The following is an 18072-nucleotide window of genomic DNA, read 5'->3' on the forward strand; positions in this document are numbered from 1 at the left end:
AAAATGACTATAATAATCTTAACATTTATTAAAACTAAAAGCAATGTTAAGGCTGTTAAATACAATAACACCCATCAACACGCAATCCTTAGAAGTAGCAGTTGTGTTACTTAAGTGTTACTAGAGGCCATACTTCAAGAAACTAACATAAGGTTTCTTATTGTTTCATTCCATAATGGCTGTGATCAATTACTGCTACATCGTCATTATAGAAACCAGACCCCGGAACTATTGAAGGTAGTTTTTGTGCTAACACTGTAAAGTTGCGGCATGACAAATTACAACATATGAATCACATCGTTGTCAATGTAGCCTATGTGACAGTATTATAATATTTACTTCTTAGGTTATTGGTCTCTGTGCTTTATTGTACTTTATTGTATATACGACATAAAAAAAATTGCATAATACTATTGTTCTAGATTAAAGCAACTCAGGCCAGCACATTGATTTTTTGAAGGCTCTTGTTACAGCTCCCACTGTATTCATATCTCTAGGAATACATAATTTAGACAGTTAGAAAATGGCATTGAATAACTATGACCATTTATGTATGTCTGTATTGTTCATAGAAATATATTAAAAGTTATTGTACTTGATAATTTTTTTTTACTTTTTATATTAAACATAATCACAGTTTGTTAAAGTCTTTATTACGTAAAGTACATTTGGTGACTATGAAGTGTCTGAGTCACGTCATTTGTTATACATCAATAATAAACAAAAACTCAAGGCACCCTGAAAAGTTATTAAGCGTCCATATTTGATTCTTCCAATGTGACAATAGGTAGCTGTCCATGAACACAACCAAGATTTGATTTACTGCTGGAATCAGGTCTATCAACAATTTGGTGTTTTTGCAAAAACACATTGTGGTATCCTCAGCACAAAATATTTCTTAGCAATGCATATACAAGTTGGTTGAGCGTTTTTCCTTACAATCTATTGGGGCCAATTTAGATTATATCTAAATTTTAACAGATTTTACATGTACATCTTTATTTTGGGGATACAATTCATTACTTAATTGAAACCACCTAAAGGGTCAAATGAAACATACAATGACTTTCCGGCATCTGACTTTCTTTTGAAGCTGGCACTTGACCATCATAATTTCACATATTTCTTCCAAGATTTAAGAAAAGTCAATTCAAAACCAAGAATAATGTCCGGTATTATGTCCTTGCTGATGCACATGTTGAAGGATGGTGGACCAAGAAGATGCTCTATAACTGCCTCCAAGACAGTTTAGAATTGGGGCAAGGTCATATTGTCTATAAAATGCATGAGTTGTAGAACAGCAAAATCAAAAATGTAGCACCTTGGAGTTCAATGTATGGTTTTTGCCAATGTTTTAAATAGTACAATGCTCTGGACTCCGGATGAATTCAAATATATTAAGACAACAAAAAATAAAATAATCTAAAAAGACTCCCTCATACCCTTTGGTACTTCCGTAGTGCATGTAAGAGTGCTTAGGAGAGTCATTGAATATTGTCTTCTCAGATAAACATGTCCTTGAAAATTTGGAATAAATCCTCTTGTGTTCTACTGCATATATTATCACACCATCTAACAGTTCTGTAAAGTGGTCAACAAAGGAGAAATTTCTTTAGGATTTCACTTCCATTAAGCAAATATCCATATTACCTGGTTCATGCTGCCTACGTCGATCTGCACAGACAAGAATGTGTGCCAAATAGGTATTTTCATATGCCCAAATGCAAGGGAAACTTTAATTCACTAGTGCTCCTATTTATATTTGGCATTTTACCAGGAATTTAACGTTCTGGAATAAAAGCAACTTCTAAATTATAATATGTGAAGTAAATATTCTTGTGGAATTCATGTTCGCTTGAAAGTGGGAAAATATATATTAAATGCAACAAAAAAGGGAGAATAAAAACAAAGAAAATGTGTTCCTTTCTTGGGTGAAGCAGTTAGGTGGATCTTTGATGTTCCAAGACCCTGTTTTTCTGCAGTTGGTCTGTGAAATATGCTGTGCTATAACGTCAAATGCATCGCCAGGAGAAACAGAAGGATCGTTAAAAGCCAATTTGGTATCCTTGGTGTTGGTGCTGAATTTTCGCCACGGGAAGGCTCAGCTGATTCATGAACTGTGTCATCTGTTCAAACACAAAACAGACATTTAGTTGCTTGACTGGAAAGTTCACATGACTCAAGTTTTGCATTTTAAGGATAATTGCTTCTTATTTTTAGAAAACACATTTTTTTCATCCAAATATTGCTAAAACAGTATTTATTTTACTCTATATAAAGACTGACAACTCATAGAAATCTTGAAATAATAAATGACATTTCATTTTTATTAGAAAACTTTGATGTTTGCATGCAAAATTTTGCAAGTAATTATTTACAAACAGTATCTGCTATGTCAAAAACAGGTAAAAACCCCCAATATGGTGAAACAGCCCAGCTAAAATTTACGTAGAGGGAAACATGTCTGAAAATGACCTTGACCTCATGCAGTGTAGGCTGCATAAAAAGCAATACCCAATTTTGTTTAGCAAAATTTCTCCCTTCTTAGGCTCATGCACCCAGAACATGTATGGTGGCACAGACGCTTAAGCACCAAACATGCCGTTGTATGCCTCTATGCTGTACCATGTTGTAGATGTAATCTTTTCTCGAAAAAAAGTTCAAAAGGGTAATAGTTCCATAATACATCATCTCATGAAACATGCCTTGATTTTTTTTCAAGTTTTATATGAACATGACAAGAAAATAAACCTCTACTTGTGTTGCTACAGTTTCAACATTTTTCTCTTTATTTTGCCATCTCATCACTCCACCTTGTAAAAAGAGATGGTCTAGACATTTGTTTCTGCTATTTAGAATGTTCTTCAATATATTAGCATAAGCTCACCAATGTTCAGCCTACACTATCACATAGAAAGCACTGTACAAGATGCATTACACCATTTATTTTGCTAACATATGTTTCTTTATAGTGTTATGTAGCTAGACAATATGTTTAGCATCAGTATATTTATATAGCTACTCTAAAAGAAAATCAGATTTCTCGTTCTTTTTCAATTTATGCTTATAGCATATACAAAATATTCAAAGGGAACATAGCTTGTTGAACATAATGTTTTCCAGTCCGAGGAGCAGAGAAGACACAGGGTTCAATTCGCATTTTTTTTTTTTTTTACACAAACCCGAGGTTGTGCAAAAATGTTTTTATACATTTGGCGTTTACGACATTCTCGCCCCAGTTCTGACAAAGTGGACAGAGCTTGAGTAGAACAAGGGCAGGGTGACCTGTTTGTCAAGTTCGTAATGTGTGGTGGCATTTGACTCCGTTCTGGTGCATGTCATTATACAGCTTGCCTGCTTCATTAAGAGGCATGAACCTCTTAATGAATCAAGACGATCTGCTCCAAAACGCCCGCCGCATCAAGACTCATGAGAAGGGTTGATCGACTTTTAGTTTTTCATGGTCGAGTTGGGTCTCACAAAACCCGACTTTCTCAAAAGTCGGGTCGCGTGAAATCGGCCGATCCTATTGAAAAGTCGGGGTCGGGGATCGGCCGAAACTCGAAACCCAATGTAAGTCTATGGGGTTTTTTGTTTTTTTTTACATTTCCTTCAGGGCGATATAGCAGAAAAGCTGGTAATTCAATTACCGGCTTTTCATTTCTCCTGCCAAAACCCGACATGATATGAGACATGGTTTACATACAGTAAACCATGTCATATCCCCCTTTTTTTTCCATATTCCACACTACTGTTAGTAGTGTGTATATGCAAAATTTCGGCGCTCTAGCTCTTAAATTTAAGGGTTAAATCGCGGAAAAAATTTGCGTGGGCTCCCGCGCAATTTTCTCCGCCAGAGTAGTAAAGCCAGTGACTGAGGGCAGATATTAATAGCCTGGAGAGGGTCCACGGTTATTGGCACCCCCCAGGCTAAAAACACCTGCCCCCAGCCACCCCAGAAAAGGCACATCTGTAAGATGTGCCTATTCTGGCACGTGGCCACTCTCCTCCCATTCCCGTGTAGCGGTGGGATATGGGGTAATGAAGGGTTAATGCGACCTTGCTATTGTAAGGTGACATTAAGCCAGATTAATAATGGAGAGGCGTCAATTATGACACCTATCCATTATTAATCCAATTGTATGAAAGAGTTAAAAAAACACACACATTATTAAAAAGTATTTTAATGAAATAAACACACCGTTTGTTGTAATATTTTATTGTACGCTCAATCCACTCGCTGAAGACCCTCGCTCTGTAACAAATAAAAAATAATAAACCAACAATATCCATACCTTCCGTAGATCTGTAACGTCCCACATTGTAAATCCATCTGAAGGGGTTAAAATATTTTACAGCCAGGAGCTCTGCTAATGCAGTGCTGCTCGTGGCTGTAAACCCCAGCGAATGAAGGTAATGTAGGTCAATGACCTGTAGTTACCTTCATTCACGGTGATGCGCCCCCTGCTGGATGTCCCTGGAGCGTGGGAAAAGTTCCCAGGCTCGAGGTCATATGAGGACATCCAGCAGGGGGCGCATCACCACGAATGAAGGTAACTATAGGTCATTGACCTACATTACCTTCAGTCGCTGGGGTTTACAGCCACAAGCACAGCTGGATTAGCAGAGCTTGTGGCTGTAAAATATTTTAACCCCTTCAGATGGATTTACAACGTGGGACGTTACAGATCTACGGAAGGTATGGATATTGTTGGTTTATTATTTTTTATTTGTTACAGAGCGAGGGTCTTCAGCGAGTGGATTGAGCGCACAATAAAATATTAAAACAACCTGTGTTTTTATATCATTAAAATACTTTTTAATAATGTGTGTGTGTTTTTTTAACCATTTAATGCAAATGGATTAATAATGGATAGGTGTCAGAATTGACGCCTCTCCATTATTAATCTGGCTTAATGTCACCTTACAATAGCAAGGTGACATTAACCCTTCATTACCCCATATCCCACCGCTACACGGGAATGGGAAGAGAGTGGCCAAGTGCCAGAATAGGCGCATCTTCCAGATGTGCCTTTTCTGGGGTGGCTGGGGGCAGATGTTTTTAGCCGGGGGGGCCAAAAACCGTGGACCCTCTCTAGGCTATTAATATCTGCCCTCAGTCACTGGCTTTACTACTCTGGAGGGGAAAATTGCGCAGGAGCCCACGCCAATTTTTTCCGTGATTTAACCCTTAAATTTAAGAGCTAGAGCGCTGATATTTTGCACATACACTGTTATGGCTGGCAATCAGGCAACACAGCGTGCAGTAATCAGCGCACATACAGAGATCTGGCAATAACCAAAAACAATAGGACGAGCTCTGAGACGTGGAATCTCTGTAGACTGCAGTACCTGATCTATCCTCACACAACTATAAGCAGCAGTGGATTGCGCCTAACAACTACCTATGCAACTCGGCACTGCCTGAGGAGCTGACTAGCCTGAAGATAGAAATACAAGCCTGACTTACCTCAGAGAAATACCCCAAAGGAATAGGCAGCCCCCCACATATAATGACTGTTAGCAAGATGAAAAGACAAACGTAGGAATGAAATAGATTCAGCAAAGTGAGGCCCGATATTCTAGACAGAGCGAGGATAGCAAAGAGAACTATGCAGTCTACAAAAAACCCTAAAACGAAAACCACGCAAAGGGGCAAAAAGACCCACCGTGCCGAACTAACAGCACGGCGGTGCACCCCTTTGCTTCTCAGAGCTTCCAGCAAAAGTTAATAGCAAGCTGGACAGAAAAAACAGAAAACAAACTAGAAGCACTTATCTAGCAGAGCAGCAGGCCCAAGGAAAGATGCAGTAGCTCAGATCCAACACTGGAACATTGACAAGGAGCAAGGAAGACAGACTCAGGTGGAGCTAAATAGCAAGGCAGCCAACGAGCTCACCAAAACACCTGAGGGAGGAAGCCCAGAGACTGCAATACCACTTGTGACCACAGAAGTGAACTCAGCCACAGAATTCACAACAGTACCCCCCCCTTGAGGAGGGGTCACCGAACCCTCACCAGAACCCCCAGGCCGACCAGGATGAGCCACATGAAAGGCACGAACAAGATCTGGGGCATGGACATCAGAGGCAAAAACCCAGGAATTATCTTCCTGAGCATAACCCTTCCATTTGACCAGATACTGGAGTTTCCGTCTAGAGACACGAGAATCCAAAATCTTCTCCACAATATACTCCAATTCCCCCTCCACCAAAACAGGGGCAGGAGGCTCCACAGATGGAACCATAGGTGCCACGTATCTCCTCAACAACGACCTATGGAATACATTATGTATGGAAAAGGAGTCTGGGAGGGTCAGACGAAAAGACACCGGATTGAGAATCTCAGAAATCCTATACGGACCAATAAAACGAGGTTTAAATTTAGGAGAGGAAACCTTCATAGGAATATGACGAGAAGATAACCAAACCAAATCCCCAACACGATGTCGGGGTCCCACACGGCGTCTGCGATTAGCGAAAAGCTGAGCCTTCTCCTGGGACAAGGTCAAATTGTCCACTACCTGAGTCCAGATCTGCTGCAACCTGTCCACCACAGAATCCACACCAGGACAGTCCGAAGACTCAACCTGTCCTGAAGAGAAACGAGGATGGAACCCAGAATTGCAGAAAAATGGAGAGACCAAGGTAGCCGAGCTGGCCCGATTATTAAGGGCGAACTCAGCCAACGGCAAAAATGACACCCAATCATCCTGGTCAGCGGAAACAAAACATCTCAGATATGTTTCCAAGGTCTGATTGGTTCGTTCGGTCTGGCCATTAGTCTGAGGATGGAAGGCCGAGGAGAAAGATAGGTCAATGCCCATCCTACCACAAAAGGCTCGCCAGAACCTCGAGACAAACTGGGAACCTCTGTCAGAAACAATATTCTCAGGAATGCCATGTAAACGAACCACATGCTGGAAGAACAAAGGCACCAAATCAGAGGAGGAAGGCAATTTAACCAAGGGCACCAGATGGACCATTTTAGAAAAGCGATCACAGACCACCCAAATGACCGACATTTTTTGAGAAACGGGAAGGTCAGAAATGAAATCCATCGAAATATGTGTCCAAGGCCTTTTCAGGACCGGCAAGGGCAAAAGCAACCCACTGGCACGTGAACAGCAGGGCTTAGCCCTAGCACAAATTCCACAGGACTGCACAAAAGCACGCACATCCCGTGACAGAGATGGCCACCAGAAGGATCTAGCAACCAACTCCCTGGTACCAAAGATTCCTGGATGACCGGCCAGCACCGAACAATGAAGTTCAGAGATAACTTTACTAGTCCACCTATCAGGGACGAACAGTTTCTCGGCCGGACAACGATCAGGTTTATTAGCCTGAAATTTCTGCAACACTCTCCGCAAATCAGGGGAGATGGCAGACACAATGACTCCTTCCTTGAGGATACTCGCCGGCTCAGATAACCCCGGAGAGTCGGGCACAAAACTCCTAGACAGAGCATCCGCCTTCACATTTTTAGAGCCCGGAAGGTATGAAATCACAAAATCAAAACGAGCAAAAAATAACGACCAACGGGCCTGTCTAGGATTCAAGCGCTTGGCAGACTCAAGATAAGTAAGGTTCTTATGATCAGTCAATACCACCACGCGATGCTTAGCACCCTCAAGCCAATGACGCCACTCCTCGAATGCCCACTTCATGGCCAGCAACTCTCGGTTGCCCACATCATAATTACGCTCAGCAGCAGAAAATTTCCTGGAAAAGAAAGCACATGGTTTGAACACTGAGCAACCAGAACCTCTCTGTGACAAAACCGCCCCTGCACCAATCTCAGAAGCATCAACCTCGACCTGGAACGGAAGAGAAACATCAGGTTGACACAACACAGGGGCACAGCAAAAACGATGCTTCAACTCCTGAAAAGCTTCCACGGCAGCAGAAGACCAATTAACCAAATCAGCACCCTTCTTGGTCAAATCGGTCAATGGTCTGGCAATGCTAGAAAAATTACAGATGAAGCGACGATAAAAATTAGCAAAGCCCAGGAATTTCTGCAGACTTTTTAGAGATGTCGGCTGAGTCCAATCCTGGATGGCCTGAACCTTAACCGGATCCATCTCAATAGTAGAAGGGGAAAAGATGAACCCCAAAAATGAAACTTTCTGCACACCGAAGAGACACTTTGATCCCTTCACGAACAAGGAATTAGCACGCAGTACCTGGAAAACCATTCTGACTTGCTTCACATGAGACTCCCAATCATCTGAGAAGATCAAAATGTCATCCAAGTAAACAATCAAGAATTTATCCAGATACTCACGGAAAATGTCATGCATAAAAGACTGAAAAACAGATGGAGCATTGGCAAGTCCGAACGGCATCACCAGATACTCAAAATGACCCTCGGGCGTATTAAATGCCGTTTTCCATTCATCTCCCTGCCTGATTCTCACCAGATTATACGCACCATGAAGATCAATCTTAGTAAACCAACTAGCCCCCTTAATCCGAGCAAACAAGTCAGAAATCAATGGCAAGGGATACTGAAACTTAACAGTGATCTTATTAAGAAGGCGGTAATCAATACACGGTCTTAGCGAACCATCCTTCTTGGCTACAAAAAAGAACCCTGCTCCCAATGGTGACGACGATGGGCGAATATGTCCCTTCTCCAGGGACTCCTTCACATAACTGCGCATAGCGGCGTGTTCAGGTACGGACAAATTAAATAAACGACCCTTAGGGAATTTACTACCAGGAATCAAATCGATAGCACAATCACAATTCCTATGCGGAGGTAGGGCATCAGACTTGGACTCTTCAAATACATCCTGAAAGTCCGACAAGAACTCTGGGATGTCAGAAGGAATGGATGACGAAATAGACAAAAATGGAACATCACCATGTACTCCCTGACAACCCCAGCTGGTTACCGACATAGAGTTCCAATCCAATACTGGATTATGGGTTTGTAGCCATGGCAACCCCAACACGACCACATCATGCAAATTATGCAGTACCAGAAAGCGAATAACTTCCTGATGTGCAGGAGCCATGCACATGGTCAGCTGGGCCCAGTACTGAGGCTTATTCTTGGCCAAAGGTGTAGCATCAATTCCTCTCAACGGAATAGGACACCGCAAAGGCTCCAAGAAAAATCCACAACGTTTAGCATAATCCAAATCCATCAGATTCAGGGCAGCGCCTGAATCCACAAACGCCATGACAGAATACGATGACAAAGAGCACATTAAGGTAATGGACAAAAGGAATTTGGACTGTACAGTACCAATAACGGCAGAGCTATCGAACCGCCTAGTGCGTTTAGGACAATTAGAAATAGCATGAGTAGAATCACCACAATAGAAACACAGTCTGTTCAGACGTCTGTGTTCTTGCCGTTCTACTTTAGTCATAGTCCTGTCGCACTGCATAGGCTCAGGTTTACTCTCAGGCAGTACCGCCAGATGGTGCACAGATTTACGCTCGCGCAAGCGACGACCGATCTGAATGGCCAAGGACATAGACTCATTCAAACCAGCAGGCATAGGAAATCCCACCATTACATCCTTAAGAGCTTCAGAGAGACCCTTTCTGAACAAAGCCGCTAGTGCAGATTCATTCCACAGAGTGAGTACTGACCATTTCCTAAATTTCTGACAATATACTTCTACATCATCCTGACCCTGGCATAAAGCCAGCAGATTTTTCTCAGCCTGATCCACTGAATTAGGCTCATCGTAAAGCAATCCGAGCGCCAGGAAAAATGCATCAACATTACTCAATGCAGAATCTCCTGGTGCAAGAGAAAACGCCCAGTCCTGTGGGTCGCCGCGCAAAAAAGAAATAATAATCAAAACCTGTTGAATAGGATTACCAGAAGAATGAGGTTTCAAGGCCAAAAATAGCTTACAATTATTTCTGAAGCTCAGGAACTTAGTTCTGTCACCAAAAAACAAATCAGGAATCGGAATTCTTGGTTCTAGCATCGATTTCTGATCAATAGTATCTTGAATCTTTTGTACATTTACAACGAGATTATCCATTGAGGAGCACAGAGCCTGAATATCCATGTCCACAGCTGTGTCCTGAAGCACTCTAATGTCTAGGGGAAAAAAAAGACTGAAGACAGAGCTAAGAAAAAAAAATGATGTCAGGATTTCTTTTTTCCCTCTATTGGGAATCATTGGTGTGGCTCCTTGTACTGTTATGGCTGGCAATCAGGCAACACAGCGTGCAGTAATCAGCGCACATACAGAGATCTGGCAATAACCAAAAACAATAGGACGAGCTCTGAGACGTGGAATCTCTGTAGACTGCAGTACCTGATCTATCCTCACACAACTATAAGCAGCAGTGGATTGCGCCTAACAACTACCTATGCAACTCGGCACTGCCTGAGGAGCTGACTAGCCTGAAGATAGAAATACAAGCCTGACTTACCTCAGAGAAATACCCCAAAGGAATAGGCAGCCCCCCACATATAATGACTGTTAGCAAGATGAAAAGACAAACGTAGGAATGAAATAGATTCAGCAAAGTGAGGCCCGATATTCTAGACAGAGCGAGGATAGCAAAGAGAACTATGCAGTCTACAAAAAACCCTAAAACGAAAACCACGCAAAGGGGCAAAAAGACCCACCGTGCCGAACTAACAGCACGGCGGTGCACCCCTTTGCTTCTCAGAGCTTCCAGCAAAAGTTAATAGCAAGCTGGACAGAAAAAACAGAAAACAAACTAGAAGCACTTATCTAGCAGAGCAGCAGGCCCAAGGAAAGATGCAGTAGCTCAGATCCAACACTGGAACATTGACAAGGAGCAAGGAAGACAGACTCAGGTGGAGCTAAATAGCAAGGCAGCCAACGAGCTCACCAAAACACCTGAGGGAGGAAGCCCAGAGACTGCAATACCACTTGTGACCACAGAAGTGAACTCAGCCACAGAATTCACAACAATACACACTACTAACATTGGTAGTGTGGAATATGCAAAAAAAGGGGGATATGACATGGTTTACTGTATTCAAACCATGTCTCAAATCATGTCGGGTTTAGGCAGGAGAAATGAAAAGCCGGTAATTGAATTACCGACTTTTCTGCTATATCGCGCTGAAGTTAATATAAACATATATATATATATATATATATATATATGTGTGTGTCTGAATGACATATATATATATATAAAACGGAACCCGACTTTTAAGTAGAGATCGCCTACCCGATCCCAGAGTGGTATCGGGTCGGGTTTCACAAAACCCGACTTTGCTAAAAGTTGGCGACTTTTGAAAAGTGCCGATCTGTTTCGCGCAACCCTACTCATGAGGGAATTTCCGGTCTTGAAGAGTCACCCCCAAATAGTTTTGTTTGAAATATAGTTTGCAATTTACGACTGACAGCTATCTCTAAAATCATCCAATGGACTCCTAAGTCCACAATGAGAAGGGAATTACAATAAAATTACAATCTATACTTAATAAATTCCAATAAAACTGAATTTTAATTTTGCTAAACTTCTCCTTTCTTTGCATGCTGTCTTCAGATCAAAAGCCATGTTTAATTTGGGAGGTTCCCTTTGAGGCAGAAAGAAGAGTTGAAATTACCCACAGTTGTCTTCAATATCTATCAATGGAGCCCAGACTATAGGCTATCATAAGACGAGGCAGATAAAGGGAGGAAGCGCGATAAAATTAAGGTGGTCAACAGAACAAATTGTTAATAGAGTGTTCCGTGTGCATAGACTGTCGTTGTTTTCAGCAGCACACAGAATATGTGCTGCTGAGAACAATGACTTTTAGTTAAGCTTAAAAATAACCACTCTGATAACGAGCGTTTTTGCATATTCAGCGCGCGATCGGCAGACTATTTACACCTGACCATTATAGGCAACCGAACTTTCAGAAGAACGCTCATTGATGATAATCTGCCATTGTAAATGCAGCCTTCGGCCTCATTCACACATCCGAGTTTCAACATGTACGTAGGCAAAATGTTACCAGTGTCGTCAACGTATGGCCCATGTATCTGTTTTCACTATCAATGCCATCAGTTTTTTCACAGATGGATAAATAAATGCTGTAAATGACAAAGATTCTCCTATACTTTGCAGTGTAAAATACAGACAGAACACGGATGGCACACGGACGCTATACGAGTGCGGTAAGTGTTTTTCAGAGACCTAAAGACTTAAATTGGCACTTTTCATCAGTTATATCAGAGAAAAATGGACAGGACATTCTGAATTTTCCACAGACACACAGTCTGTGAAAAATCACTGAGATATGAATAGCAGCGTAGATTATAATGGGTGCGTGCTGCATCCGTGAAAAAAAGGATAAAACACGGATGTGTAAATAAATCTGTAAATAAAAAAGTAATGAAAAGAAAAGGGAATAACTACAATTACAAGGAATTGTGTCAGGGAATTACTTTTTATGCAGATCCATAATGTATCTTTAGAGTGAATTCACAAAAAAAAAACCTGACATTGAAAACTTTATCAACAATGACACTGCAAGATAAGTGATTATTCTTCCATGTAATTTTTTTCTGAGGCATACAACATGCTGTACATATTGGGAGCCAAAAGCATTCAATCTCAAATGGTAGTACTATGCTGGCAGTAAATAAGTGCCTATCAGCACTGTACTAAAAAATAATTTACAAGATAAACGTCTTAATCAGGGGCACATCAATAAATGCATTTTGCATAAATTTTGAGTAACATTTTGGTTTGAATACGAAAAGTCTGAGTGGCTTCGCTAGTGGGTTCAGAGGTATCTGTTTCTCCCTGGCCTTATGCCTGAAAGGCCAATGTCACATAAAATTCCCATCATAGGCAGACAGTTCTATTGTATATTTTATATGGGGCCCAGAAGTTTCCTATAAGGTTCTTTTCACCTTTGCATTGTGGCATCTGTTAACAACGGAAGCCAAAGTGCATTGTCAGATCATCACACAATGGACATCACCAGTACCTAATGGAGCGGGTCGACTCATAATGGTGTCCATTGTGTGCCGCCTTGTTTTATTAAAAGAGATGGAGCGCTCTAAGGAACATCGGAACCGAAGATTACTTCTCTGAAACTGCGATAGGGATCTAAAAACTGTGATTCGAGCATTTGTGGGAGGAAAAGGAATGATGCGTCCCAATGATTATCTGCTAGAAAGATACACCTAGTGGTTGCCAACAGTCACAGCGGAGAGAGGAGAGGATAGCAAAAGAAACACTGTTTTAATAAATCTCCCACATAGTTCCCTTTATTTTTATCCAGCAGAAACCCTTTTATTTTCCTTTAACAGGCATAGATTTTTACAAAGGTTCTTCATATATTAAACACGCGCCCCTGATAAATCAGATTATCTGGTAAGCTTATTGATGAATCGCTCTCAAGATAACATTGTTTTTATGAAATCATCATTGCATAAGACAAGTGCACAATGCTAAATAACATTAGAGAGCAAATTCTTCCACCATGCTTCAGTTATTCACACAAGCTGCTCAGACTACTGTGGTTTCCAGGCACAAACAGCTGGAGGATTGATAAAAGCAAGACTTGTAATGGTTTTCAAAATTTTGATTGCTGATTTTGATTGGACGATCCATTCAACATAGCGGCTCACCCAATCACCAATAGCTAATCAATGTAAAGCCGGCCATAGATGTAATAATGCTGCCTGCTGTTGTTCAATAGCAATAATTTATGTAGAAAACGTTTATGAGTTCTGAATCCAAAAAATGCATACACCATCTTGGCAAAATATTTAGAATTGAGATTCCTCAGTGGCACACTCAGGACCAAAGTGTGCTGCTGCATTTTTATGCAGCTGAATGCTCCAGTCCCGAGTGCTGGCGGCAGTGCCGGGTAGAGATGCGCGAGTTTCTCGCATCACACTCGTAAGTGTGACCCCGGCCTAACTGAAAAGATGCTAACAGTTAGCCATTAAAAGGTATCAACCACTGAGGACTCTCAATTCTAAATATTTTTCTGTTTACAGGCTAACATGGTACAAAGATATATATTTTTCCTGTACACCATCTCATACATATTAAAGTAAAACACACCAATTTCGCTAGACCTGGCCAACCATCTTATGTGTATGGAGTTTTCCCCTTAAGAGCTTTGGTTATGTTGAATTTAATGCCCAATCTTCCTTTTCCTCAACTCTTGTTATTGAGAATATGTGAACATTCATATGTGTGGGGGTAGTCAGGTCACAACTAAAAAGGTGTACAGGCACTTTTTGAAGAGCATTACCACCCATAACGTAATAATGGACAATCCAGAGTTTGATGCACTGCTCATTGATACAAAAACTTAGCTACAATATGATGACTATTATGATTTATTTTAAATTGGAAAAGATTACAAGTTAAGATATTTACCATCTTAAAAACCCATGAACAATTAGAAACTATTTTGAAACATGAATGATAACGGTTTCTACATAAAAGATCAAAAGCAATTATTTTAGCATTATAGTGGAAATGATTATTGTTACCTCCCGGAAAATTGAATGTTATGTTTATGCCCATCATTACATGTATTACCAGAGCAAAGTCAGGCCGTTGTTACTTTGATTAGTTTCTCAGAATTCACCATGCAATTTACAGCTTTACTATAGGGCTGTGCATACGATAGGGCCGATTCAATGGGGGCAAATCATCTTGATGAACATCTCTCTAAACATGGACTACCTAATGAAAAGACTGCAAAGATTAATTGAAGAAAAAAATGATTCCAAGAAGTTTCAAAATCACTTAAAACCTCTTTAGAAAACACAGGAAAGTAAAAACTTTTCCCCAAACTACCAAAAACAGGAGTGTTTACAGAAGTTGTTTTGGCTTGAACAACTAATCATTGTTGAACACTTTTGTTCTCTGCTATGAACATAGCCATAGGGAGTGTTTACCCAGAGTTTTTTTTTTTTTTTTTACAGTTTCGATGCAGAAATTCTTCAATCAAAACCTGTGGTTTTTAAACTTCATGGGATTTTTGGAGGGTTTCTGCTCCAAAAATTCTTTTAAAAAAACTGTGTGAGCACGCCTTTGGGGTATGTGTACACAGTGTCTTTTTTCAGCCAGAATCCACCTGAAAAAGCCTCCCATAAAATTAACATAGTGCATAATAATGTCAAAACGACATTGCTGTGCACGTTACATCTATCATCACTTCCTCTAACCACTTTAGGGCTGGGAAACCCTGAAGCAGTTAAAATAAGTGACATGCTCATTATTTGATCAGATTCTGCTGAAAGCTCCTAACTCTTTATACCTAAGTGGGATGTCCACTACTAGGATAACCTCTTCTTAAACTAAATGTTATGCCGTGATAACATAATAAAGCCTATACTCACCTCTTATGCTGGCTCCGTGCAAATGTTGTTGCACTCGTGGTCCTGGGGATGTGATGTAGTGGAATGATATGTGACACCCTGCGTCAAATTAGTGCTGGCATCACTTTCTCCACCTCAAGACAAACTGAACAGGAAAAGGACTCTGCAATCAGCTGTAGCCCTGTCTTCCTTTTCATGTTCAGTTTTTACAAAGGCAGAGGCAGTGAGGCCAGAGTTAATTGGGCGCCGGGCGTCACATGTCATTCCACCTCATCACAGCCCCCTGACCCCGAATGCCAACACCGCTGGAACGGCGCCGGCACAGGAGGTGAGTATAGGCTTTATTATGTTATCAGGGCTGAACATTTAGTTTAAGAAGGGGTTGTCCTAATAGTGGACAACCTCTTTAACAGTATAGAGTGAAAGCCACCACAGGAACAATGGCAAACACGCCAGTGAAGTTGCCTAAGGCCAGGGTCACACTAGCGAGAGCATCAGATGCGATATGCTAATGACCCTCGACTCCTGCTCTGCTGTAAACGGAAGCCGAGTTTCATGCTTTTGTGGTCTGATCCTCTCGCACAGAGAGAATTGGAGCACAGCTGGGGGCGAGGTGGAGAAAGTTATATCTCCATCTCCTCCGCTGCCGGCGTTGGCATATATCGCACCGTACTCGGATGATATCTGAGTGATGTGCGTTGTCACTCGCACCCATAGACTTATATGGGTGCGAGTGAGCCGATTGTTCTCGCATGCCAATTCAGCATGAGACGTTGTGCAGGATAGTTTGTGGATTAAATCCGCGCTGCCACAATAATACAGATTCAAATGTTATGAAAAGCTCTGGTGGTTTATTCAATGCATTTCAAGGTCTATCTGACCTTTTCATCAGGAAAATATCACAAAGACATGTGATGTCTTCGTGGTATTTTTCTGATGAGAGGTCAGATAGACCTTGAAACGTGTTGAATAAACCACCAGAGCTTTTCATTACATTTGAATCTGTATTATTGTGGCAGCGTGGACTTAGTCCACAAACTATCCTGCACAACGTCTCTGAGAAGGTCGCGTGGGCGGCCCGTGGATCTGCAGCAGCCGATACACATGCTTTTTTGCCTTAAAGGGACACTGTCACCTGAATTTGGAGGGAACAATCTTCAGCCATGGAGGCGGGGTTTTTGGGTGTTTGATTCACCCTTTCCTTACCCGCTGGCTGCATGCTGGCTGCAATATTGAATTGAAGTTCATTCTCTGTCCTCCGTAGTACATGCCTGCATAAGGCAATCTTTCACAGCGCAGGCGTGTACTATGGAGGACAGAGAATGAACTTCAATCCAATATTGCAGCCAGCATGCAGCCAGCGGGTAAGGAAAGGGTGAATCAAACACCCCAAAACCCCGCCTCCAGGTCTGAAAATTGTTCCCTCCAAATTCAGGTGACAGTGTCCCTTTAAACCATCAGGTGAGCAGCTTCCTGTTAAAAAACTGCACTTAATCTGAGGATAAGACCCTATATGCGCTTTTTGTCTCCCTAATCTACTAGTAATTCAGCATGAGAAAATAATTGCAGATGTGATCTGCCCCATAAATTAACACTGGTCCGAATGCTATGCAATGTTTTCTCGCATAGCACTCGTCTCTATAATAGGCTAGTGTGACACTGGCCTTAGAATGGAAAGCGTAGGAAAACGTGGTTTTGCCTGGAAAAACTTGGTAGCGGCGTCGGTGTCTAAATGATGCCGTATGCATATACCCTTCAGGAAATTTTGGAAGAATTTTTCTTTTCTGAAGCAGTTTTGAAGAGTTTTAGAACAGATTTTCCTAAAGCCTTTTTTGTCAGTCTTTTAATTTGACAATGCCTAGTTTAGACTAAATTCCATCAGGATCCACTTCAAAAAATAGACATGTATTTTTCAAAACTTGTTCAAGAAAAAAAAGCTAAAAAATTCCTTATATAAATGGATTTCCCATAAAAATGAATAAGGCTATCTGCACAAGGAGTCTTTTTGCTTCATTTTTAGAGCAGAAACTACTGAGTGCCAACTCCAAATTATTAAGGAGGATTTTGGCTATGAGCTCACAGAGTTTTTTGGGAGTATTTGTATTAGAAATTAATAAAAGGGAAACTGCGGAAACTCACCAAATCCCAAAGTGCTTCAAAGATTTTAAGTTTCTGCTCAGTGACATTGTGCATAAGGCATCTTGTAGATACTAGCATTTCCGCCTAGTTTTCCCAGTAGAATCAGTCATTTCTCTGAGGCCATTTTGCCGAAGGTGTTGCTGTTGTTCTTGCAGCTGCTCCACCGCCGGCATCTTTTACTCTATAACATGAAGTATAGAGAGCAGGCAGCTTCCTAGCTGAAGTCACTCGAAGAATGAGCTTATTACTTCTTATAAGAGCTTCAGGGTTTCAGAAGAAAGAAGTGCACATCAATGCTGTTTTGACATTGCTGTGCTCATTTTATGGGGTGCTTTTGTATTTTTTTCAGGTGCATTCCAGTGTCACTTATTTTACCACTTCAGGGTTTCTAAATACCCATTCTTTAAATGACCATGTCTTGGAAAATTTGGCGGCTGCACTGGTGTCTAAAATAGGTTGTATGCGGATAGCCCAAAGAGGGTATTCCAATTGTGTTTGAAGTGGTTTTTGATGAGAATTTTCAAGTGGATGCACTGTGTAAACATTTTCTCAGGCAAAACAACACATTTTCCTGAAGTGGTTAAAAGAAGTGACATTGGACTAAATATGTACAAGGTAATGTTACCATG

General features: G+C 41.2%; 1 protein-coding gene across 2 annotated transcripts in view; it reads right to left on the minus strand.

Moving 5' to 3' along the window:
* Positions 1 to 631: 631 nt before the first annotated feature.
* The window catches only part of EFNA5 (ephrin A5), a 583129-nt gene continuing 565688 nt past the window's right edge, over positions 632 to 18072 (minus strand). For both annotated transcript variants that reach the window (XM_069752525.1, XM_069752533.1), the window contains one exon: positions 632 to 2126. In XM_069752525.1, coding sequence (XP_069608626.1) covers positions 2005 to 2126 — 122 coding nt within the window. In that variant the 3' untranslated portion in view covers positions 632 to 2004. The remainder of the gene's footprint in view (positions 2127 to 18072) is intronic.

Source organism: Ranitomeya imitator, chromosome 1 (genome assembly GCF_032444005.1).
Source record: "Ranitomeya imitator isolate aRanImi1 chromosome 1, aRanImi1.pri, whole genome shotgun sequence".
Lineage (NCBI taxonomy): Eukaryota > Metazoa > Chordata > Amphibia > Anura > Dendrobatidae > Ranitomeya > Ranitomeya imitator.